At 40.7% G+C, this 25,842-nt stretch overlaps 1 protein-coding gene across 4 annotated transcripts in view; it reads left to right on the top strand.

Moving 5' to 3' along the window:
• agbl5 (AGBL carboxypeptidase 5) overlaps nucleotides 1-25,842 on the top strand; it is a 77,467-nt gene that overhangs the window by 23,633 nt on the left and 27,992 nt on the right. For 3 of the 4 annotated variants that reach the window (XM_055635432.1, XM_055635433.1, XM_055635435.1), the window contains exons 7-12: nucleotides 16-583; nucleotides 4,580-4,749; nucleotides 6,247-6,382; nucleotides 10,241-10,422; nucleotides 14,159-14,379; nucleotides 20,659-20,865. In XM_055635432.1, coding sequence (XP_055491407.1) covers nucleotides 16-583; nucleotides 4,580-4,749; nucleotides 6,247-6,382; nucleotides 10,241-10,422; nucleotides 14,159-14,379; nucleotides 20,659-20,865 — 1,484 coding nt within the window. The remainder of the gene's footprint in view (nucleotides 1-15; nucleotides 584-4,579; nucleotides 4,750-6,246; nucleotides 6,383-10,240; nucleotides 10,423-14,158; nucleotides 14,380-20,658; nucleotides 20,866-25,842) is intronic. The other variant, XM_055635434.1, reaches the window with a different exon arrangement.

Raw genomic sequence — 25,842 nt, 5'->3', positions numbered from 1 at the left:
CTTTGTATTTACCAGGACTGATTCCAGAGGTGTAAATTTGAATCGGTTGTACATGGATCCAGATTTCAATTTGCACCCTTCAATTTATGCGGCACGTGCACTCATCCTTTATCATCATGTTAACAATCGTGTGCCTTCAGACAACTGGGAATTGAGAATGTTTTCGCCAGTGTTATCCAATGGTCCTTTATGCACAAAAGACTTGAACCATTCCATCAATAACCCTTCAATTTCCTCTGAGGTCTTGTTATCAGAATTGGAGAAAAGCAAAAATTTGAAAAATGTTACAAATGGTGAAATGGATAGCGTCATTACCTACAAAGACCATGACCACTTAGATGCATTAATACAAAGCAAAAATAATAAGCATCAGTATCCAGACTCCCACAATGGGAAAATCGATTCATCTAATGGTGAAGGTACCATCAGCGAGAAAGCAAGTGATTCTTCTGACGCTTCAGAAAACATTGAACACATTCCTCCTCATGAGAGTGGGATTGCATACTACGTGGACTTGCATGGACATGCTTCAAAGCGTGGCTGTTTTATGTATGGGAATTGTCTTCCATCTGAAAATAACCAGGTTAGTATCCATTACCTATTATTTAATGATCGCATGGGACACTGTACACACGAACAAACATCAACTTTATTGGATTACTTGCTTAATAGTTGATTTAGTTAAGTGTAGAGTGCTGGAATAACTCAGCGGGCCGGGCAGCATCTGTGGAGAGAATGGATAGGCAACATTCCAGGTCGGGATCCTTCTTCAGACTGATTCTGGTAATGGTGGGGAGGTGGGGGGGGGGGAGGTGAAAGCTGGAAAAGAGATATGGAGGCAGGGCAAAGTGTGGCAAGTGATAGGTGGATACAGATGAGGGGCAGTTTGATTGGAAAATGGGTGGAGTAAGTATTGAGTAGTAGTTGGGAGGTTAGGTTGTAGTTGTATAAGATGTTGGTGAGACCGCATTTAAAATATTGTGTTCAGTTCTGGGCACCGTGTTATAGGAAAGATATTGTCAAGCTTGAGAGGGTTCAGAAGATTTACGAGAATATTGCCAGGACTAGAGGGTGTGCGCTATAAGGAGAGGTTGAGAAGGCTGGGTCTCTATTCCATGGAGCGCAAGAGGATGACGGATGATCTTATATAGGTGTACAAAATCATGAGAGGAACAGATTGGGTAGATGCACAGAGTCTTTTGCCCAGAACAGGGGAATCGAGGACCAGAGGACAAAGGTTCAAGGTGAAGGGGAAAAGATTTAATAGGAATCCGAGGGGTAACTATCTCACACAAAGGGTGGTGGGTATATGGAACAAGCTGCCAGAGGAGGTAGTTGAGGCTAGGACTATCCCATTGTTTAAGAAACAGTTAGACAGGTACATGGATAGGACAGGTATGGAAGGATATGGACCAAGTGCAGGCAAGTGGGACTAATGTAGCTGGGACATTGTTGACTGGTGTGGGCAAGTTGGGCCGAAGGGCCTGTTTCCACACTGTATCACTCTATGACTCTTAAGTCACAAAGGTAAGATGAAAATATTGTATCAGCATTGCCATATTTTAAAAATCTTCTATACTTCCACTAACTTAATTTTTTTTTAACCTGTCCATAATTGCTCTTGAAAAGATGACACCAACATCCATCATTTTGCTGATGATTAATAGTAGAATCACTTTGTGACTAATTTGTCAGACTGTAATTAAAGTAGGATTGTCCAAAGGTAGGAATTTGATTCCCTTCTGACTGTAACTAATCCATATACTTATTGAGAAATCATCAAATCTCTGTGACTATTTAATTTGTTGCACCAGAAGGAGGAGTTTTTTTTAAACTTTGTTCTTGATTCGTGCAAGTTCCACTTTTTTATCAATCCATTCATCTGCAAATTACTTTGACTGATAGGCAGTACCTGGTTTTAAAAAGATGTTTCCAAATATTTAGAACGCCCAATCATGTTTATATTGTCAAGTTAGAGAGGGACATTCATCATCGTTTGTCTGGGCATGTTGCAGCCTGCATGACTTCATATCAAATTCTTCCACTTGAGAAACCTTGCTTTTGAATCAAGTCTGGTTATTTTTGTTTGACACCCCTTTTTCATTTGTGAATTCTGGTCTACTGACCATGAACCAGTAGACCAGACTTCTCCTTTACTTCATCAGTCACTAAATGTTTTGGGTCCAGAATTTATTTTGCTCTAGATTATCTGAGTCTACTGTTGTTCTTGTATCCTATAGTGAGCTTTGTTCAGGTCACATCAGATGCTGTCATAAGCATCTTCCGCTACATGAAACTATGTGTTTAGCTCCTCCGCGTTTGGAGCGTACTTCATGATGTCTCGACAGGTCCTTAAACAAGCCCTTTGGCCCACTGAGTCTGCGCTAACCATCGATCACCCATTCATGCTAGTTCTATGTATCCATGTTTAGCATCCACTCCCTGTATCCTTGGGGCAATTATACAGAGGCCAATTAACCTACAAACCCGCCGTCTTTCAGATATGGGAGGAAACCGGAGTACCGTCGGGAAACCTACGCGGCCACATGGAGAATATGCCAGCTCCACATTGGTAGCACCCGAGGTCAGGATCGAGTCTGCGTTTCTGCCGCTTTGAAGCAGCGGTTCTACGAGCTGTGCCACTGTGCTGTACAAATCTTTCTTCATCTCTTCAAATCAGGCATGGAAATTCTTCAACTCCAATATAAAAGTTAATTTGGCTTCGGTTCTGTTCATGTTGGTTGTTGGCATCTCACCTTAGTTGCTCTTTATGTATTGAAACATTGGCAAGTTCTTGGAGAGTGTTGATGAGCTTCTCTGAGAGAATTATCTTCCCTGATACCTTCGAGGATGAAAACCTGCTGCATCTTGTTTTCATCCAGCAGCAAACCTTATTTCACTCCTTTGGATTGTGATAATCTCTTCACTTTCTCACCTTCAAAGTGAGCACAGAGCTCATTGTGTTCTTGCTTCTGCTGATGGACCACTCCTCTCATTCCTCATCCTGCCCAAAACGTAAGGATTCCTTCTTTCATTGCAGTTGATCTACATCCTCGTAGGTATTCTATTCATTTTTCAGAGCAACTTGGGATTCACGTTTGATTGAGATAGTTTCTGAGTGAGAAACTCTATTTTATTCCTATTTGGTCAGCTCGACCTCCATTTCCTTCAAACAGGGTTTGATAGCTGGCCATTAAACAGGTCTTGAGACCTGCTCCTTCATCTGCCAGCATCCCGTTCTCACGCTCTGATGCTGTGAGCTTGGAACTCAATACTTGCCATCAACTTTGTCAGTCCTACTGTTTCTTTGACCACATGAAGCAGTGCCTCATTGTGCTGCTGAATCTCATGATGCGCCTGAACTGACCTCACTCACTCTTGTTCAGTCGTCAAGGCACCTATTCCAGATGTTCCTGTATTTCACCCTTTTCCTATAGGCAGATCTTGCACCAGCTTCTCACGGCTCTGCTCCATAATTTATAGGGTGTGCTCCAAGCCATGTACAGGTCCAACTTCTCTTGTTCCAGGCAGACTAACTATTGCAGATTGAGGTATTTCCCTGTTTAATTTATTTCTTCTGTTCTAGCAGCATCATCATCTCATTCTCCAGCTCCAGGGTGATTTTCTTCAGCTGCATTTTCTCTTGGGCCATCCACTCAATGACGATTCCCCAGGACGTTACCTGCATTTGAGGGCTTGGTTATAGGGATAGGCTGGGACTTTTTTCCCTCAAGCATGGGAGGCTGAGGAGTGACTTTGCAGTGGTATACAAAATAATGATAGACATAGATAGGCGAATGAACACAATCTTTTTCCCAAGGTAGAGGAGTCCACATCAAGAGGACATGGGTTTAAGGTGAGAGGGGAAAGATTTAAAAGAGAACCATCAGGCATTTTCTTTACGCAGCGGATGGTGAGTTTGTGGTGAGATGCCAAAGGAAGCTGCAGAGGGTACAATGGTGCACCATCACTTCCCTCTTATCTATGTCATTAGTACCAATATGTACCATGTCTGCTGTCTGTTCACCCTCACCCTTTGGAATATCCTGCTGCCAATCCAAAATATCCTAGACCCTTGCACCACGGAAGCAATGTACCATTCTGGAGTCTCATTTGTGGCCCCAGAAACCCCTATCTGCTTCCTCTTATTATAGATTCCCCTCGCACTCATGCCCTCCGACTCTTATTCCTCCCCTTCTGTTTAGGAAAGCCCTGCTGTGCCACAAACTGGGCTGTTGCTGCTGGGAGACCATTTCCCACCCCCATCCCCATCACGTCCAATATGGTATACATGTTTTAGAGTGGAATGACCGCACTACTTGGTGTCACTTCCAGATGGTCATCCATTTTCTCTTTCTGTGCCTGCGGTACGACCAACTAATTAAACATACTATCTACAAAAAATGTCCACATCCTGATACTGAATAACTCCATAGTATTTTTATTTGACAGAATTGTCAGTAAAAGGTTTGTATTTTAAAGCTACTCATTTTGTTTACTTTTGTTTCCTCCTTGCTCTGGAGTCTAAATAAGGTAGAATTTGTTTTTGATAATCACACTGTTTTTATTGTCTCTACAGGTGGAGAATATGATGTTTCCCAAATTGATATCCATGAACTCGGCTCACTTTGATTTTGCGGCTTGTAACTTTTCTGAGAGAAATATGTATGCCAAAGATAAAAGGGATGGACAGTCTAAAGAGGGAAGTGGCAGAGTGGCAATCTACAAAGCCATAGGAATTATTCACAGGTGACAGGATCTTTAATGTACCTCATAATTAGGATTGCATAAAAATATTATTTGGATATGCATAAAACCTTATTGCAAACATGTTATACTCGGTACTGTTAAGGGCCTGTCCCAATTACGTGTCCTAGGCACGCAAATTACGCGACCTCGTGATCGCATTGAGCCGAGACGGTCCCACAAAGGTCAGGCGTGATTACATGCGTACGCACAGCCGTCTGGAGTGCGTGACGTCATTTGAAGATCTGTCCTGAGCACAGCATATTGGTGTAATCATAAAGAAAGCCCATCAACGTCTCAACTTCCTTGGAAGATTGAGGAGATGCATTATGATGATGAATATTCTCTTGAACTACTACAAATATACAGTAGAGGGCATATTGACTGGTTTCTTTGCGGTTTGGATTGCCAATTTGAATGCCCCCGGAACTAAGGGGACTACAAAGAGTGGTAAACACTGCTCAGTCCATCCTGGGAAGAATAGCTTCTTCCCAACAACCATTAGGCTCTTGAACACTGCACAACATTAATTTCAAATGTGAACTATGGTCTTTGGTTACACTTACGACCAGGCTTTTTTAGCACTAGTATTAGTGGTTATTGATTGATTGAATTTCTGTTAATTATATATTACCTGTGTATTGTGTTTACAGGCCTGTTATGCTGCTGCAAGTAAGAATTTCAAAGTTCCGTTATCCGTACATATGACAGCCACTCTTGGCACTTGATTTGAAAACATGCATTATAGCAGAATTGCCTGAACTTAAAATTAAAAAAAATTTGCAAGCCCATCCAAATATAAATTGATATGACAATAAAACATTCTGTTTTCTTGATACGTTTAAAAAAAAAACTCTCTTAATTGAAAGTCAAATATTTGTACAATCTTTTCATAATGGACTGCACTGAAAGCTTACCATTATCACTAAAGTCTTGAAGATTAGTTAATTGGAATTTCGTTTTGGGCTTTTGTTCAAGGAAAGATAATAACACCAATTCAGATGTTTAGTTTAGAGATACAGTGTGGAAACGGGCCCTTCGGCCCACCGGGTCCGCACCGACCAGCGATCCACGCACATTAACACTATACAACACCCACTAGGGACAATTTTTGTCGGAGAAAACCCATACAGTTCACGGTGAGAACGTACGAACTCTGTACAGACAGAATCAGTAGTCGGGATCGAACCCGGGTCTCCGGCGCTGCATTTGCTGTAAGGCAGCAACTCTACTGCTGCGCCACCGTAAATTATAATTAGAATATGGTCAACATATGTTTATGCATACTGTAATAGCAGCTGGTGCTCTATGCTATTTTTCTGTTTAATAATTTCTTGCTTGGTTCCAATAGAAGGATAGTTGTTAGATGATAGATTTAAGAGTGGTTGTAATGGCTGGTGTGAAAGGCAACTGAAAAGTGAAAAAGTGAAAACCACTAAATTGAATATTAGTTCTGCGAGAATATTTGTCAATTTTTCAGTTTTGCATTCTATTTTGCAGCTATACCCTGGAATGCAATTACAATACAGGCCGCTATGTGAATCCAGTCCCTTCTGCATGCCATGACAATGGACGAGCAACTCCACCACCAGCACCTTCCTTTCCACCTAAATACACTATAGAAGTATTTGAACAAGTATGTGGTAACAATTTAAGTGTTCAGCAGTTTTTGATTTTAAGAATATTGTAGTTGAAGTTATACTTCTGGCATCCTTTAAGATTACATTTAATTTTGTATGTCATGTTCAGTACAGGCAACATAGAACAGTAGAGCTCAGAAACTGACTCTTCAGCTCAATGTCCGTGTTGAACATGATGTCAGGTTAAATTAATCTCCTCTGTCTGCATGTGATCCACACTCCTCCATTCCCTGCATATCCATTTGACTATGTAAAAGTTTCTTAAATCTGACTATCGTGTCTACCTCCACCCTTAGAAATACAGAGAAATGCATTTATTATGCACCTATTAAAAATAATCATGCCCTGCACATCTCTGAATTTTTTCCCTTTTACCTTAAAAGCTATACACTCTAGCCTCCAACCTGGAAAATGTTCTGACTGTTTACCCTATCTACGTGTGTCATAATTATTACATTCTTTCTATCAGTTTTCCTCTCAACATCTGACATTCCCAGAGAAAACAATCCAAATTTGTCCAACCTCCCTTTATAGCTATTGTCATCTAATCCAGGCAACCTCTTCTGCACCCTTTCCAAGCCTTCCACATCCTTCCTGTAATGTGCTGACTGCAGAATTGTGGCCACAATGTTTATTTTCATTTGTCTATAGATAAATTACGTTGCAATATGCAACAATAACAGGATTGTTGTTGGGGGTGACTTTAACTTCCTCGATATTGACTGGAACTTACCCTGTGCAAAAAGCTTAGTCAGAATTTGTTCGGAGTATCCTGAAACAACATGGACTGTCCACCTCGAGGATGAACCATAATGGACCTTGAATGCAAAGGCATCGCCGATGACTTAAAGTGAATTAAAAATAAGCCTGGCCAGGTGACATGTGTTTCAGTGGAAGAGTATTTGGGGAACAAGATCAACATTCCATAAATTTTAAGAGAGTTGTCAATGAGGATAAAGACTGGATCTTGGGGGGAAGGTACTAAATGGGGTATAACAGATTAGAGCATTATGAGACAGGAGCTACAGAGAGTAAACTGGGAGCAGTTGTAATTGGGTTCCCATCTAACATGTGGGAGCCAGCGGCCTGGACTGAAGCGGCGCTTCCTCCCATTTAAAGGCCACCTGATCAGTTCAAGAGGATGTTCCAGCAAGGATGTATGTTCTTATGCAATCTAAAATAAGAGCTGGGATTAACACAAATTAAAAAAAAAAAAACACAAGGGATTTGAAAAAAAATATTGAGGGAATGAGATGACCCACTTAATAGGCATAGACAATATTTTCCAATTGGAATGAATTGTTATTTATTTAATTTCACTTGTTTCTGATACTTTACAGCCCACATGGGAAAACTCTTTAGTGTTGACTGATTGTGTTGACAAAGTGGATTGAAGGCAGGTATTGCAATTCCACAAGCAGATATAGAATTTGAGGGTACACAAAAAAGCTGGAGAAACTCAGCGGGTGCAGCAGCATCTATGGAGCGAAGGAAATAGGCAATGTTTCGGGCCGAAACCCTTCTTCAGACTTTGATTTTGAATTTGATATTGTGAAATAGAATTTGAGGTTGTGGTTATTGGAAAGGTAAATTATAAAAATGCTTTCTGATTTCTGTGCTCTACTCATTCTATACTCACGACGGTGTAGCCGAACACAGTGCAAACTCCATTTTCAAGTTTGCCGATGACACCACCATTGTTGGACGAATTGCAGATGTTGATGAGATCATCTGACCAAATGGTGCCAGCACAACAATCTGGCTCTCAATGTCAGTAAGACTAAGAAACTGATTGTGGACTTTGGAAGAGCAAAGATGAGGACCCACAAACCTGTCTTTTTTGAAGGGACGATGGTGCAGAGAGTCAAAAGCTTCAAATTCCTGGTGTGCATATTTCTGAAGAACTTTCCTGGACCCGACAGACTGATGCAATTATAAAGAAATGTCATCCACGCCTCCACATCCTGAGAAGATTGCGGAGATTTGGTATGTCAGACGATTCTGTTGAACTTCTACAGATGTACAGTAGAGAGCATATTGACTGGTTGCATTACTGCCTGGTTTAACAACTTGAATGGCCAGTAGCGAATAAAACTGCCAAAAGTGGTGAACATTGCCCAGTTCATCACTGGTTCTGACCTCCCCACCATTGAAGGAATTTCCAGGAGTCGCTGCCTCAATAAGGCAGCCAGCATCATCAGAGACCCACACCACCCTGGCAACACACTAATTTCACCCCTGCCACCAGGAAGAAGGTACAGGAGCCTGAAAACTGTAACATTCAGGAATAGCTTCCCTACAGCCATCGGGCTTATTAAACACTACAACCTCCAAATAAGCTGTGAATTACATAGACTTGGGGACATTGGTTTCTCTTAATTATCATTCCTTATGCAACATATACCCACGGTCGATGAGTGCGTGGAGGACCACCGTGAGGGAGGAGGGGAAGAACAATGGAGGACCTGGCATGGGCGGACTGCCGTGAGGGGGGAGGGGAAGAACAATGGAGGACCCGGTGTTGGGGGACCGTCGTGAGGGGAGAGGGGAAGAACCATGGACAATAGACAACAGGGACCCAGCGTGGGGGAACTGCTGTGGTGGGGTGGAGGGGGGGGACAAAAGGAGGAGCCGGCGTGCTTGGTAACTTTGTCAGCAACGTAGGTGGCTGCTATTTATATACATTGTGTATGCAAGGAAATAATCTCACTCTGCCTAGTCACATGTGACAATAAAGTATTCCTATTCCTATGTGCGCGCGTTTGTATGTGTGTGTGTATATGCATATATACTTTTTTTTGTTTATTATATTGGTTACAGTGTGCTAATGTTTACATATTCCGTTGTGCTACTGCAAGTAAGAATTTCATTGTTCTAACGGGGACATATGACAGACCGTCTTTTAATTTTGTTAGAAGTTATCCAGTTTGCTTCATAACAAGGGTGAGTGTGAAAAATGTCCCCATTATTAACGTTGTAGAATGGGGCAACAGGATTACCAGGAGCATTTTAGTTTTTAATTATCTTTAAGTCATTGGCAATGCCCTTGTATTCAAGTACATTATTCTAGTATCATTGTATATATTCCCTTCTAATTCCAGCCACTTAAAATAGACAGTATATAAGGCGTCCTACATCAGCATGTGGATGTCGGAAGCTGTAGATAATTTATCATAGGTTTGTGCACATTGTTGCATAGGGAATGATAATTAACAGAAATCTGGATGCAGGATAATCAAATATTCCAAGGAATTTGACTTTAAGACAGACATAATGTAAAGAAAGTGGGTAACCTTGACTTAGATATCAGAATGTAAGATAAATAGATGGAATTCTAAAACAGTAAAGAGTGAGGACAGTCTGTCATTGGAACAATACTGTAGCTGCTTGCCTTTAATTTTGGAATGAGATCAGATGAGGGATTTGAGTACATGAGGGATGAAATCCCTAGGTATTTTAATCTAGGAGATAGGACAATGAGTATGACTAAAGGTACACAAAAATGCTGGAGAAACTCAGTGGATGCAGCAGCATCTATGGAGCAAAGGAAATAGACAACGTTTCAGGCTAAATAGATTAACTAAATAATTAATCATCCCTGGTGGATATCAGTGGACCCACTCCAATTTTCTACTGCCACGACAGATCAACAGTGGATGCAATCTTACTGGCCCTCTATTCTGTGCTGGATCATGTAAACAAGAACATTTAAATTTAGGGAACATTTGGTTAGTTACTTGAATAGAGTGGGAATTATAAATTTGACGTGTGGGGTATGAGGTAGAACCATGGCTACTGTATAAAATAAATCATTTGTGCTATTGAAGAACTTTGAGTTTCACTTATATTCCCAGATCGGTAGAGCTCTAGCCATTGCAGCTTTGGATATAGCTGATTGTAATCCTTGGCCAAGAGTTGTTATGTCAGAATACAGCTGCCTCACAAAGCTTCGAGCATGGATGTTGAAATATGTTCGGAATATAAGAAACACAGCAATGTCTAAGAGAAATGGTGCAAGGATTCCAAAAGTTTTCAGGTGAGAACATATTTTGTAATGACAGTTGCTCGTTCTTAATTTTACCATGTCGTTTTTCTGACTTTCCCCATGTGTTCCATTTCTTAAAGCTTTTTTCATCGTTGTTTGTGGCAGTCCTAAGATATTGCCGTGATAGCATTGAAATAAGCATTATATAACTATGTGGGGGGGAAAAAAACGATTTTTATAATATATTATTTTTTGTACTCGCATACTTAATATAATAAGTGTGAAATTTCAGATGGTATGTGACCACAGGTTTTCAGACGATTTCTTGTTCAAGCATGTCAACCATGTTCTAGCTGTTTGTTCAACCTGAGACAATTGCAAACTACTGTTCTATAACTCAGATTTTACAGGAAGAAAAATCAGTGAAGGTCCTAAATCTAGTTTTTGAAAACACTATTAACTGGGCAGATTTCAGTGTGAATGGCCAACAGGATGTGGAGTTTTTAAAGTGTGTCTCCAAGAGCCTTTTGCACCTCCAACTAGAGAAGAGGACAGTTGCTAATCCAGATGTTGGAGAGCCAAAGACAATGTTTTGGAGATGGTGACCAGAAGTTTCAATGTAGTTATAAAAATGGGCCTGGGAAAGATTGGAAGTTGAAGTCCTGAATTGGGATAAAGATGATTCCAATATCATAATAGTCCTGGCAAACGTAGTTTGGGGCAGTTACTTGCAGGTAAGTCTACCGTTGACAAGTGAAAGACATTCAAAATTAAAATAGTGAGGTCACAGGGGCAACTTAAGGATGAAAAGTAAGAATGCAAGTAAAAAAATGTCAAAGAATATTGTGGGTTCAGTAAGGAAAAAAAAAAGATACATACAGCAAAATTAGAAAACTGGAAACTTTACCAGAGATTAGAACGTTTCAACAATACAGTAATCCCTCGTTATTACAGACCTTTTATAACTGATTTTGATTATTGCAAATGGACCTACCAACCTTCACTGCTAGGCCAGAGTGCTGACACTAGCCTCTGCCCGCAACCACCTCCCAGGCCGGGCTGCCAATGCCACCCCTGGTCCGTACCACCACCCCAGCGTTTCCAGGCTTAGGAAGGAATTCATAATTGGTATGAATAACACTCATGAGTTTTGTAGCTATAGAATTTCATTCATTGACCTTGAATCCTGAAATAAGGTACTTGGGGCTAGCGGAATCAAAGGGTATGCGGAGAAGGCAGGAACAGGGTACTGATTGTGGATGATCAGCCATGATCACATTGAATGGCGGTGCTGGCTCGAAGGGCCGAATGGCCTACTCCTGCACCTATTGTTTATGTATCTATGTCTATGTAGCCAGCCCACACAGCTAACTCGGCTGCACCTGCTGCTGACCCTTTGCAGCTGTACCCAGGGTGGAACCAATGACCCCACCAATCCTCTCCTATCCCGCTGCCACCAACAGGCTGGGGCCTTCAACTCACCTGGATACCAGACTGAGAGTCTGACGAAGGGTTTCGACTCAATGCTTCCTACCTATGTTTTCCAGCGATGCTGCCTGACCCGCTGTGTTACTCCAGCACTTTGTGTATTAACCAGCATCTGGAGTTCCTTGTTTCTACTAATTATGCAATTTTAATGCCTTATTCGATTGTAGTGGACAATCGGCAGTAACGGACCTTATTTATTCCTCCGCCCCCCAATGGTCTGTTATAATGAAGGTTAACTGTATACTTAAACAAGGAATGCGGGAGGCACAGCATATCACCTGCAGACAATATTAAGTTAAATCCCAAAGGGATTATGTTAAGGGCAAGAGGGTTACCAGGGAAAGAGTATGGTAGGCCCATTTGGGGCCAAAGTGGCAATCTGTGTGTGAAGCCTGAGGATATACATGAGATTTTTTATGTTTTTATTGGATATTAGAGTTGGAGGATTTGGCGAAGAGGATGATAAATTTTAGAATAAGATATATAATTTAATAAGGAGAGCATGCTAATTAGATGCTTCAGCGGACAAAAGTAAGAAAATCCCCATGGTCTGATGAAGTGAATCCCAGACTACTGTGGGAGGCAAGGAGTAGACATTCGGGGCCTACAGAGATTTTTAAAATCTTTGCTGCTTACAGTTTAGATTGACTGGAAGACAGATAATTGGGTAACTTTATTTAAGCCAGGTAATTCCAGGCCAGAGCGTCTTCTGTAGTAGGAACGCTATTTGAGAAGATTTCTGGACAGGGTTAATCTACACTTGGAGAGGAAGGAAATAAATAAAGAGGGCTGTGCATCCCGAGGAAATCCATGCAGTCATAGGGAGAACGTGCAAGCTCCAAGCCGACAACATCCTAAGTCAGGATTGAACTCTGGTCTCTGGCCCTGTGAGGCAGCAGCTCTAGCAGCTGCACCACTGTGCATCCTTGCGTCTGAAGTTCCTACCTACTTTAAAAATGCATCAATAATACCAGTGCCTAGGAAGAGTAAGGTGATATGCCTTAATCACTACCACGCAGTGGCACTAGCATCCATGGTTATGAAATGCTTTGAGAGGTTGGTTGTGACACATATTAACTTCTACGGTAGCTAGAACCTGGACCCACTACAATTTACCTGCTGCCACAATAGATCAATGAGTGATGCAATGTTTTTTGGCTCTCCACTCTGCACTCGACCACTTGGACAATAAAAACACATACATCAGAATCATCGACTACAGCTCGGCATTCAACACTATCATCCCCTCGATACTTGTCACCGAATGGTCGAGTGCACATCCCTCTGCAACGTGATCCTCAACTTCCTCATTAACAGAACACAATCGGTATGAATTGGCAACAACACTTCCTTCTCAAATACTATCAGCACAGGGGCACCTCGAGGCCGATAATCCACAAACCTGTCTTCAAGAGAGTCAACAACTTCAGGTTTCAGGGTGTGCATTTCTTTGAAGATGTGTTATGGACCCAGCACATTGTAATCATTAAGAAAGCCCATCAAAGCCTCTACTTAGAAAATTGAGGAGAGTCGGTATGGTGACAAATACACTCTTGAATTTCAACGCGTGCAGGTAGAGAGTATATTGACTAGTTGCATCACAGCATGGTATGGCAACTCAAATGCCCAAGAAGAAAGGAGATTCCAAAAAGTGGCTACTCCATCAGACCTCCCCACCATTGAAGAAATCTGTAGGAAATGCTGCCTCTAAAAGCCTGCCAGCATCATCAAGGACCCATACCTCCCTGGCCAAGCTCTCCTTTCACTCCTGCCATTGGGAAGAAGTTATAAGTGTCTGAAAACTGATGTCCCGTTTCAAGAACAGTTTCTTCTTAACAGCCATCCTGCTATAAAATACTGTAAACTACCAACTAAACTAAACTAAACTTGATTGCACCCGGAAACTTCGGGCTTTGTTTTCTTTTGCACTATATTACTTTTTTTATTTATTCAACTTTTTAAAAATGTGCTTATTATGTTACCTATTGAGTACTGTGTTTACAAAACTGGTGCTACAGCAAGTAAGAAGTTTATTGTTCCGTTTCAGTGCATATGGACAATTGAACACGCTTGACTTTATTTCGGATTTACATTTTTTGTGCATGGAAATAATCCTTCAGATGTATTGGGTTCCCTCTATCTGCTTCTTTCTACGGTTAACATGGTTTATTGTCATAAACATTTGAAGAGTAAACTTTTAGAAAGTAAAGCACTTAAAGTTTCATATCATCAGTGCAGATAATTGCAGAGAATGCAGATTTAATCAAACATTTAAAAAACATTTGTTCTCTTTGCTTAGTGGGATAACATCTTCAGTCTCAGAAAATTCGCTCAGTAAAACCAAGAGTAATGGGATTGGGAATCACGGAAACGGTAATGGGCACCAAAATCCATCCCAGATTAAAGCATCTCCCAGTTTCACATTTGGGTGCAGCTCTGGACTGACCAAAGGGATTTGTATACCAGCATCTAATCATAATCCTCCAAAAGGTGGCCACAAAACACTGGGCCCAGTGAGAGGTAAGATGTTCCCTGGTATGCACTGTAAGTGGCTACTGGAAAAGTAGCTTCTGTGTTAACCCTTTATGCAGAATTCACTAAATTGATGGTGATTTATTTTTACTTCAATTTGTTTTCAGGTTTCAATTTGTTATAGATATTGTATTTATGTAACATAAAATGTATATTTCCTGGCACATTTTAAATTATTTGGCAAGGAAAAGACGAGAATGTTTTCACTTGGGGAAGAAAATTTGATTATTGAAACATTGGTGATGGGGAGAATAAAAGTTTAGTCATGAGTTCTATATTACCATCAGTGCACTTAAGAGTAAAATCTCCCTTTTCCTACTAACCTCATAGGTACTCTGTACTGATTTCCATGGGCAAGGTAGACAGAATATCGAGGTACATTATGATTAATAATTGATAAATCTGAGTGACTTCAAAAAATCTTTGTTTGAGTGTTTGTCAACTTGCAAAAGATACTTGTGGATGCAAATACTTGGCAGCTCTGTTTCATGTTGGTTTACCCAATTGATTACCCAGTGTCTCCTTAAATGCAATGAAGACTTAAAGGGATCTTGAATTTGTTATTATCAATGTGAATAATCATTTTAACTATTTGTTTGTATGCAGTACAAATATATTTATAACGTTGTGGTAATTACTATAAACATAATTTTCTAGTTTCAAATCAACTACAGGGCATTGCACAAAAAACACAGACCTGCATTATAATTGTTTTGAAGTAATATTGCTATTTCTGGGCATGCCTTTTATTTTCTTTAATACTTGGTATGAATAACACTCTTGAGTTTTGTAGCTTTAGAATTTCATTCATTAACCTTGAATCCTGAAATAAGGTACAGAGCTTTTGGGATATTTAGTACAAACTTGTGCATGTATTCAGTGAAAGTCGAAATACTATAGATATTGTTGGTGTGCCTGTCATGAAAATGTGAGAGGAGAGAATATTAAAAATAACTTATTATATCAATTAATCAAAATGTCTAAAACAAGAACAAATATGAGGGCTAGCATAAATTAAACACGTCCTCTCCAGGTTATGACACTCTAAGGACTGATCATAACCTAAATTGTTAAAATATTTGAAATGAATAAAGAACAGTGTGTAAGAGGAGCACAGAAACAACTGTGATGGCAGTGAGCAGAAGCGGGAAGAGCAGCTGCAAGTCTGCCTCATTGACTCGGGGAGCAAGCGAGTCAACGCAACAGGTACACAAAAATGCTGGAGAAACTCAGCGGGTGCAGCAGCATCTATGGAGCGAAGGACATAGGCAACGTTTCGGGCCGAAACCCTTCTTCAGACTCACTCAACATCCCAGTTCTATCCGGCTTGGTGGTTGCAGCTCGGGCTGGAGGGTGTGGGAGTGAAGGCAGGCAGAAATAACATTCCCACCCTTAGAGGATGCCTGGAGCAGCTGGCAAATTCATAATGCCTGTGTGCCAAATGCTCGTTCGTATGTACAGGCTGCCCTTGAATCAGGTATTCATAACGTGAGGAGGATCTGCAATATTAAGGAAATGAAATGAAGCTAAAATGCCATTTCTGGCCATTACTGCTACAAAATAAAATGTGTGTTTTAAATGAATTACTGTTTATATTTTCTGATTCAAATGGTTTTCCTCTTTAATGCTGAATATCACATCTCTAATAAATTGGTGATTGATGTGTACTTCCCGTTTACAGATTTGGTCCGGTCTTTAATTAATGTCTGTCACTTCTCTCTCAATAGTAGTGCATTGACAGTCATTGGCAGTTACATGAAATAGAGCAACACAACAAGGAACTAGGCCCTTCAACCCATCTTGTGCACGCTGACCAGCATTTTTAGCTCGTTGCATTTGCCTGCATTTGACCCATATCCCTCAAAACCCTTCTGATGCATATATCTGTCCAAAGTCATATTTGTATCTGCTTCTATAGCTTCTATGGCTCATACGGACTATCATCTGCGTGAAAAGTATTGCCCCTGAGATCCCTTGTAAAACTCTCTCATCTGAAGCCTCTGCTCTGTAGTATTGGAATCCTCTATCCTGGGTAAAAGAGTGAGTGTTATTTTTATCCATACATCTCATGTACATCTCAATAAGGTCACTCCTCAGCCTCCTGTGCTCCCAGCCCATCCATCCTCTGACTGTAACTCAAGCCCTGGTAACATCCTGGTAAATCTCTTCACCACCCTTTACACTTTAATGATATCATTCCTATAGCTGGGTGACCAGAACTGCGCGCAGAACTCCAAATATGGTCTCATCAACAACTTGTACATATGCATCATGATGTCCCAACGTTTGTGCTCAATACCCTACCTAATGAAGGCAAGTAAACCAACTGCCTCTTCACAACAGCCCAATCAATTTACCAATGTTGGGGAACAAAGCACCTGTACTCCCAGATCCCTCTGTTCTACAACACTCTCCAGTGCTCTACCATTTATATGCAAGTCCTATCCTGGCTTGACATATCAAAGTGCAACAATTCACACTCGCTTGTCAAAATTAAATTCTATTTGCCATCCCTTGGCCCAACTTTCCATCTCGTTCTTGTAAACTTGTCGGTGTGTAGTGTACCACCCTTTTTGATAGTCTGCAAATGTACTAACAATATTAAGTACATTGTCATCCAAATCATTAACAAACAACAATGGACCAACCACTGACCCTTGCGGCACTCTGCTGGTCACAGCCCATCAGTCAGACAATACTGCAGGGTTTTCACATCCTACCCTTCCCTCTGGGTCTGTTCCCCCATTCCTTTACTTTTGAGGGTTTCCAAGTTACACACCAGGGTCTTCCTGTCCCAAACCTCACTCTGGGAAAGGTTGGGAACTGTTACCTTGCTTGCTCTATTGTGGTTCTTTACGTCGTCTCACTCACGATCGGAGGTCTCCCTGTTCAAACCATTTGTTCTGGGCAGAGCTAAGGCCCATCTCTCCCACTCCCTCTGTTGGGGGTTTCTGCCCCAGCCTTCACTTTGCCCAGGCTCTGGGGAGAAGGGAGGGAAGGGTCCTGGTCTCACCCGTGGGACAGGGGAAGTGTACAGGGCTCAGGGGAGGGAGGATGCATGTTATGCGTGTGAGCTTAGCGTGCACTCCACAAACCTCTCCAAGAGGTAGACAAACATATGGGGGGGAGCACTACAGCTGAGAGAAACAGTGGTAAAAAATGACGTTGAATAGCTGAAGGTTGTTGTAAGTGCGTAAGTTTTGACCTTGAATTTGTGGTAAAGCTTTTTTTAAAGAAAAATATATTTTGGCATGTGTTGGCAGATTGGTAATAAAGTTAGTGATTTCTTCTTGGAGCAATGCAATTACTTTTAAGGAAATACTTATTTCTGTACGTTTACTCGACTATACTATGTAGACGTGGCAATAGGCCATGCGGCCCTTCGAGCCTCATCCATCATCATCATATGATCGTGGCTGCTCTTTGATCTCAATACCATTAGCATTTAACTACTCAATGCAAATGGTATTTAAGGAGTGTCTGTCTGGCCTAGGCATGGAAGGCCATGGACCAAGTGCTGGAAGATGGGAAGATGGGTCCCCACTGGTCAGCTGAATGGCCCAGTTCCAAGATTATGGTTCTATGACTATTACCTTATTACCACTCTCTCCTAATATAGTTTAATACTTTTGCCGCTGTCAATAACCTCCTCAAATACATTCATCATTTATTTATTTGCCTCTGTACTCCACAATTTGAGATTTGTAATAGAAAAAAATCACATATGGTTAAAGTGCACATTGTCAGATTTTAAAGGCTATTTTGAAAAATTTTGGTTTCACCATGTAGAAATTTGCAGCTGTGTTTATACAAGTCCCCCCCCCACCCCCCATTTCAGGACATGTGATTTTATTTCTATTACAAATCTCAAATTGTGGAGTACAGAGGCAAATAAATAATAATGGGTCTTTGTTCCAAACATTATGGAGGGCATTTTATGGGTTTAGGCATACAAGCTATTTAGTTTTGTAAGAACGAACATTAACGATGCTGGTTAATACACAAAAGGAAACAAAGTGCTGGAGTAACTCAGTGGGTCAGGCAGCATCCCTGGAGATCATGGGTAGGTGACATTTTGGGTTAAGACCCTTCTTCAGACTTCTTCAAAAGAAGGGTCTCAACCCGAAATGTCGCCTATCCAATTTCTCCCAGGATGCTGCCTGACCCACTGCATTACTCCGGAACTTTGTGTCCGTTAAAGCCATTTTGTATTGATGGTGTTGCAATTTGGTGCAAGTAGCATTTGATACTGATTCACAGTGAATTAAGATTAGGATACTCCGGGACCTGGAAATAGTAGCAATCTTATAAATGTCAAATGTGAAATAATACAGGAAAGCAATTCCAAAAACAAAACAAACAAAAATATTGGAATGTATAGCCATATGCAGTGACTGGAAATGCCAACACTAGAGGGTATCTCACAGAGGACTTTTGGAATGCTCTGTGCAATTCAGGTCTCTGCACTACCTGAACAATGTGCAAAGATGCCAAGACGGGAGAATATAAGGAATAGTTCAAAATGTAAAATCTTGAACTCTGAGGAACAATGTTTGGGAAAGATTAATCCCTGCAACTATTCAATCTTTAGACACTGCATCAAGATTAATTCACTAAATAGCTCTCAGGTATTGGCCCTTGAGGGAAAACAATAAACTTAGCTTCATCCTAACTATATTCATTTATGTTTAAACTTGGATAGGTTTATTAATATTAATATTTGGGAGAGCATGTTTGGGCATGGCCCCAGCCTAGAATATGTTTTTTATTTTGCATTATGACAAGTTTTGTTTGAATAAATGCCATTTGTGAAATAATGATGCTGGGTTTGACTTTTCAGCTTTCATCCAAAGTGATACAGTGAGCAAGTTATTATATTTCCTGTTGTCTCATGGGCAACATCACAAATCTTTCAAGAGTGCATTTGTCAATATAATTGAGTGGAAGAGAGAAGGAAATAGACTCATTATTGAACAACCATTTTATTGCTGATTTCATATTGAACTACTTGATCAATCAGTACAGTTTCTGATAAGTACAAATATGTGATGACATTTTACTGCTTGTTTGAGTATGTCTTTTTTTGAAAACTTTTAACACAGTTGCAAAGTTCCCAGGTGGAATCCATTGGATCCTCATTTAGTACAAAGTAGAGCGAGTAAACTAGCTAACTAAAGATTTTCCGCTTTGGTGGAATTGTTGGTGGAAGAATTTTGTCCTTTTGATGCATTAATCTTAGAGTTGCTGACAGTTAATTATCTGCATTTCTTTTATTTTACATTCCAGCTCGTCTCAACTGAAAATACTGAAGCTAATCATTCTGAGTGGTTATATGGAACTGTCATTTAAATAATGCTGTATCAAAGATTACACAATTCTTCGTAGTGTAATCCATGTATCAGAGAACACAGAATAAATATACATATTTAAGTGGAAAGTCTATATATATATATTTTTATATATATATATTTGGCCTCATCAGGAAAGAAACGAAGACTATATATATATATATGGGTTTTTTTCCAGCAAGCTAATATCAACTACATTCTGATCTTCCCATATATATGTGCCTCGTGCAACTTTATTGAATTATGGAAACATTTGAGGACTTAATTTATTGCTTTAGTGTCACATTATAGCACTGAATTATAGAATCCATGTTGATCATTTATTATTTGGAGCATTGCATTTAAATGGGAGTGCATATCTTAGATATATTATGGAGACTTAAAAACATTACAGATGCTGAAATCTTGCCAAAAAATAGTGCTGGAGGAAATCAGGCAGCATCTGTGGAGGAAATGGACAATTACTTTTTTTGGTGGGATCCTTCTTCAAACTGATGGTGTAGGTAGAGAAAGCTGGGGTACGGCAAAGTCTGACCAGCAATGTGGAGGAACATATTTCGTGTATAATGTTAACTGAAATATGGTTGCTTTGTTATTCAGAATTATGGTTTTAATACAAAAAGTAAGATATAAAGTAATACTTATAATTATGCAACAAGCTAATTATGTAGGCTAGTTCGGTAATAATTGTATCTCCATGATAATTTTGTGAAATCTTTACGTTTGAAAGCAATGAAGAATAATTACCTAAATTACGACACAGATTGCAAGCGGTGAGACTTGAAAAGAACATTGTGTATCCACGTGAGCTTTGCACAACCATAATTTCTAGTGTATTCCTATTTAATTTCTTTAAGACAAATGTTGAATGAAAAATTATAATTCATTAATTTTGTAGCTTTGTGTTTTGTTCGCTTAGAAACTAGAGCACAGGAGAAGCGTCGTCAGCATCAGGCTATGCTGCGAGCAACAGGAGTCAACCATCCCAGCTGCCTACACGGTTCTGCCACCTATCGATTCATGCAGTGCCCTTCATCTGTCACCCTCGGATCCTCCAGAGACCCATCTCAAGTTCAGCTTTCCAGTTTAGGGTCTTGTACTCTTCCAACGTCCCTCAACATGACAGGTTTGTATGCAATCACATCTCAAAACATATCCAAATATTGCCCAACTTTGAAATCCAATTCCAAACCAAATCTGTTGAATGAAGCTTTAAGCAAACAACTGTCACCTCTACATCACCCGAGTATTCCTTCCCTGGGATTTTTGAATGAAAGGAACAGAATTTTGGGACCTTCATGTAGAATCAAGTGCCAGAAAGGAAGGGAAAATCAGAATTGAGGAAAAAATGTGACTAACGAAAGGAAAGTATATACCTGTACCTTCATAATTTTCATTATAGAAACTTTTCCGAGAGTAAGGGACCAACATGATTTTATTGTTTTAAGGCTTTCCTGATATAACAAGTGGTTGGGCATTCAGTTCCACAACCTGATTAAAAGGTATATTCCACCGCAAATGTAATATCTAATTCATCTTTTTTCCTCATCTTGGATATTTGTAAATAATATTGCAGTAAAAGGTTTTTTTTCAGTGTTGACAAATTAGTGAAAATATGTAACTATCACTTTGAAAGACATTTTATGGTTGTCACAAGGGATAGTGAATTTAATCTTTCTGATATTTCTCCATGTATTGTCATGATTTGTATGCTTAACGTATTCAAAGGGAAGCATATAAATGTATTTGTATGTAGGTTTTAATATTGTTAAGAATGAAATTACATAAGGAAGATGATTCTAGAATTTGATTCTTTAAAGCATTATGTTTTTTTGCATTAATTGCATATTAATTGTTTTCATCAATATCTTTGCACTTTGATACTTGTTACCTACAGGACTGGGTACTACTAACTGATGCAAGGTAGACAAAAATGCTGGAGAAACTCAGCAGGTGAGGCAGCGTCTATGGAGAGAAGGTATAGGCGATGTTTCGGGTCGAGACCCTTCTTCAGACTGATGTCGGGGGGGGGGGGGGGCGGGAAAAAGAAAGGAAGAGGCGGAGCCAGTAGGCTTGTTGGAGAGCTGGGGAGGGGAGGGAGAAAGCAAGGACTACCTAAAATTGGAGAAGCCAATGTTCATACCGCTGGGTTGTAAACTATCCAAGCAAAATATGAGGTGCTGTTCCTCCAGTTTGCATTGGGCCTCACTCTGGTCATGGAGGAGGCCAAGGACAGAAAGGTCAGATTTGAAATGGGAGGGGGTGTTGAAGTGCTGAGCCACCGTGAGATCAGGTTGGTTATTGTGAACTGAGAGGAGGTGTTGGGCAAAGCGATCGCCAAGCCTGTGCTTGGTATCACCGATGTAGAGATGTTGACACCTAGAACAGCGGATGCAGTAGATGAGGTTGGTGCAGATGAACCTCTACCTCGCCTGGAAAGTCTGCTTGGGTCCTTGGATGGAGTCGAGGGAGGAGGTAAAGTCAAAAGTGTAGCATTTCCTGCGGCTGCGGTACCATGGGAGGAGGTGGTTTGGGTGGGAAGGCACGAATCAACCAGGGAGTTACGGATGGAAGGGTCTCTGCAGAAAGGGGAGGAGATGTGGCCAGTGGTGGGATCCCGTGGGAGATGGCGAAAATGTCGGAGGATTATATGTTAATTGCGACGGCTGGTAGGGCGGAAGATGTGGACAAGGGGGACTCTGTCCTGGTTACGAGTAGGGGGATGGGGAGTGAGAGCGGAGCCATGAGATATAGAGGAGGCCTCATCTATAATAGAAGAGGGGAACCCACGTTCCCTAAAGAATTAGTACATCTCCGATGCCCTGGTCGAAATACCTCATTCTGGGTGCAGATGCGGCGTAGACGGAGGAATTGGGAGTAGGGGATAGAGTCCTTACAGGAAGCATGATGGGAAGAAGTGTAGTCCGGATAGCCATGGGAGTCGGTGGGTTTATAGTAGATGTCAGTCAGTAGTCTGTTACCTGCGGTGGAGATGGTGAGGTCTAGAAACGGTAGGGAAATGTCGGAAATGGATCGGGTGAATTTGAGTGCCGGATGTTCCCTCCGTAAATCCCTGGTCAATTTGTCCCTTCCCACCCAAACCACCCCCTCCCCTGCTACTTTCCCTTGCACCACAGGAAATGCTACACTTGTCGCTTTACCTCCCCCCTTGATTCCAACCAAGGACCCAAGCAGTCTTTCTAGGTGAGGCAGAGGTTCACCTGCACCTCCTCCAACCTCATCTACTGCATCCGCTGTTCCAGTTGTCAACTTCTTTACATCGGTGAGACCAAGTGCAGGCTTGGCGATCGCTTCGCTCAACACCTCCACTCAGTTTGCAATAACCAACCTGTTCTCACGGTGGCTCAGCACTACAACTCCCATTCCAAATCCGACCTTTCTGTCCTGAGCATCTGCCATTGCCAGAGTGAGGCCCAGTGCAAATTGAAGAAACAGCACCTCATATTTTGCTTAGATAGTTTACACCCCAAAGTAATGAACATTGACTTCTCCAACTTCAGGTAGTCCTTGCATTCTCTCTCCTTCCCAGCTCTCCCACAAGCCTACTGTCTCCACCTCTTCCTTTCTTTCCCCCCCACCCCACACCCCGACATATGTCTGAAGAAGGGTCTCGACCCGAAACGTCGCCTATTCCTTCTCTCCATAGATCCTGCCTCACCCGCTGAGTTTCTCCAGCATTTTTGTCTACCTTCGATTTTTCCATCATCTGCAGTTGTTTCTTAAACACTTACAAATGCAGTGTATTTTCTATTTAACATTTAAGAAATAATGTTCGACACAAAATGCTGGAGTAACTCTGCGGGTCAGGCAGCATGAGGTACCAGGAGCCCATAATGGTCCATTGTTGGCTGGGGAAGAGGTATTAACGAGAGCAAACAGTGGAACTGGTAGGACGACTAAGATGGGGGAAGGGAGGGGGAGTGGGACGAGACAGAGAATGCAGGGGTTACTCGAATTTAGAGAATTCAACGTTCATACCGCTGGGTTGTAAGCTGCCCAAGCGAAATATGAGGTTCTTTTCCTCCAAATTGTGTGAGGCCACATGCAAATTGGAGGAACAGCACCTCGTATTTCGCTTGGGCAGCTTACAACCCAGCGCTATGAACGTTGATTTCTGTAATTTCAAGTGATACCTGCATTTCCTCCCTTCCCCTCCCTCGTATCCCCTCTTTCTCAGCCAACATTAGGTCATTATGGGCTCCACCCTTTCTTAGTCATCTGTTGCGGCCCTGATTTGTTCTGTCCTTTTCATATCTCCATTTCCCCTCCACCCCCAACATCTACCTTCAAACTAAAGTCACCCATCCTTTTTCTCCAGGGATGCTGCTTAACCCGCCGAATTACTCCAGCACAATTTGTCTATCTTTGGTATAAACCAGCATCTGCAGTTTGTTCCTACACGTAAGAAATAATGTTCATGTCCCACCCACCCTCCACCAAAGTCAATGAGTAATGTCATTGTAACAATTTATTTTCATTTCTGAGACTATAATCAGGTAATGTATTGGCACCTCTGCCTATTTTCATGCAAAGAACTTTCTTAATTTGGAAGGGAATTGAGCAAGTGAAGGACATTTGGAATTGAGCCTGATCTAGCCCCCACATCAATTCGCACATCCATTGCAGCTGGTTGTATTTAAAAAGGTGTTCAACCTTTCTCTTTGCTTTTTCCAACTTGTCTTTGGGAATGTTGAGCTCAGTTGCAGTGCACCCTCAGTCATTCCAGCTGAAAGTAGTCAATTAGTGTATATTAAAATAGCCTGGTTTGGAGATATAGATGAACAAATTTATATTCATATGTTGGAATGGCATTTTTATGTATTAGAATGACAATATACTGCTAAAGTATAATGTATGTACACACTCGCGCACTCACTCACACTAAATTGTTCATTTTGCATATTGTCATCCCTAGATCTGGAAGTAATGTGAAAGGATAACAATTCAACATTATTATTCCAACATAAAGTTAACAATTTAACATTCTTATTCCAAGAGGTAAAAATCAGGCAATTACAGAATAGCAGCAGAATAGCAGTGTTAGCTGCCATATGGCATAGTGGAGAAGCAAATACTTAATTAAATGGCTAGATTTACAGAAACAACTGAAGTGACCGTTTCCTAATATTGGTACATCAAATTCAAACAACGGATGTTAATGTGCCAAGAATTTTTAATTTCTGCCTTAAAAACAGGCAATTTAAATTTGGTTTAAACTTAAATGATAATAGTATAATTACCGGTATGATAATTATACCAATTTACTATTAGTCATAGAGTGATACAGTGTGCAAACAGACCCATACTATGCCATTCTCACAACATAACATTAATAAATCTTCTCTTTTTGTTGGATAAGATCAAAGGTTACACAGCTATATAACAGGTGTTCATTGTCAAAAAACAGCTGAGGTTTGGTGTGAAACCAATTTAAAACCTTTGAATTTCATTGTTCATCGCTGTGGAATCAAATTTAAAAGGAGAATGAAGGTGTCCGACAACGTTTTTTAAAGGTTTTATTTTAGTGTAAGGGTACGGTTTAAATCTGGAAATGCAATACAAGTAAAATTACCTATAATTTATGCTATGTCAGTGAAGGTGATTATTTCCCCCAATTGACACAGGGTTCATTTGATGTAATCCTGTTTCTGGATTACATCTTGTTGAATGCATTGTTGGAACTTTAATATCCAGCATGAATGCTTGTGAGCGCTCACTATTGGTATATTGGAATATCGTATTATGGGCAATACCTTGATTTGAGAGTCTCCAAATGTATACCACATGCATCTTAATTTACATATCTTTGTATAGTATGGAAATAATGCATAATGAGATCACATTGTCTTTTGAGATTCAGGGGGGTGAAATCCCTGAGCAATTTAGTTGAGATTTAACAAATACCAACCAAGCTCTAATCAAACTTATGAGGAAGGTTTGTTTACGAATTAGCTGCTAACCCTAGCAAAGTGAAGACATTTTGATTAGTTTGGTTATGAGTAAGTCAGGTGATCACAGTCATGTTCCTTTCGCCACGTCTAAGAAAAACAAAACGCAAGGGCAACTTAAGCTTTTGATTGTG

Source organism: Leucoraja erinacea, chromosome 5, assembly GCF_028641065.1.
Source record: "Leucoraja erinacea ecotype New England chromosome 5, Leri_hhj_1, whole genome shotgun sequence".
NCBI lineage: Eukaryota > Metazoa > Chordata > Chondrichthyes > Rajiformes > Rajidae > Leucoraja > Leucoraja erinaceus.
This window is presented reverse-complemented; position numbering and strand designations above follow the sequence as displayed.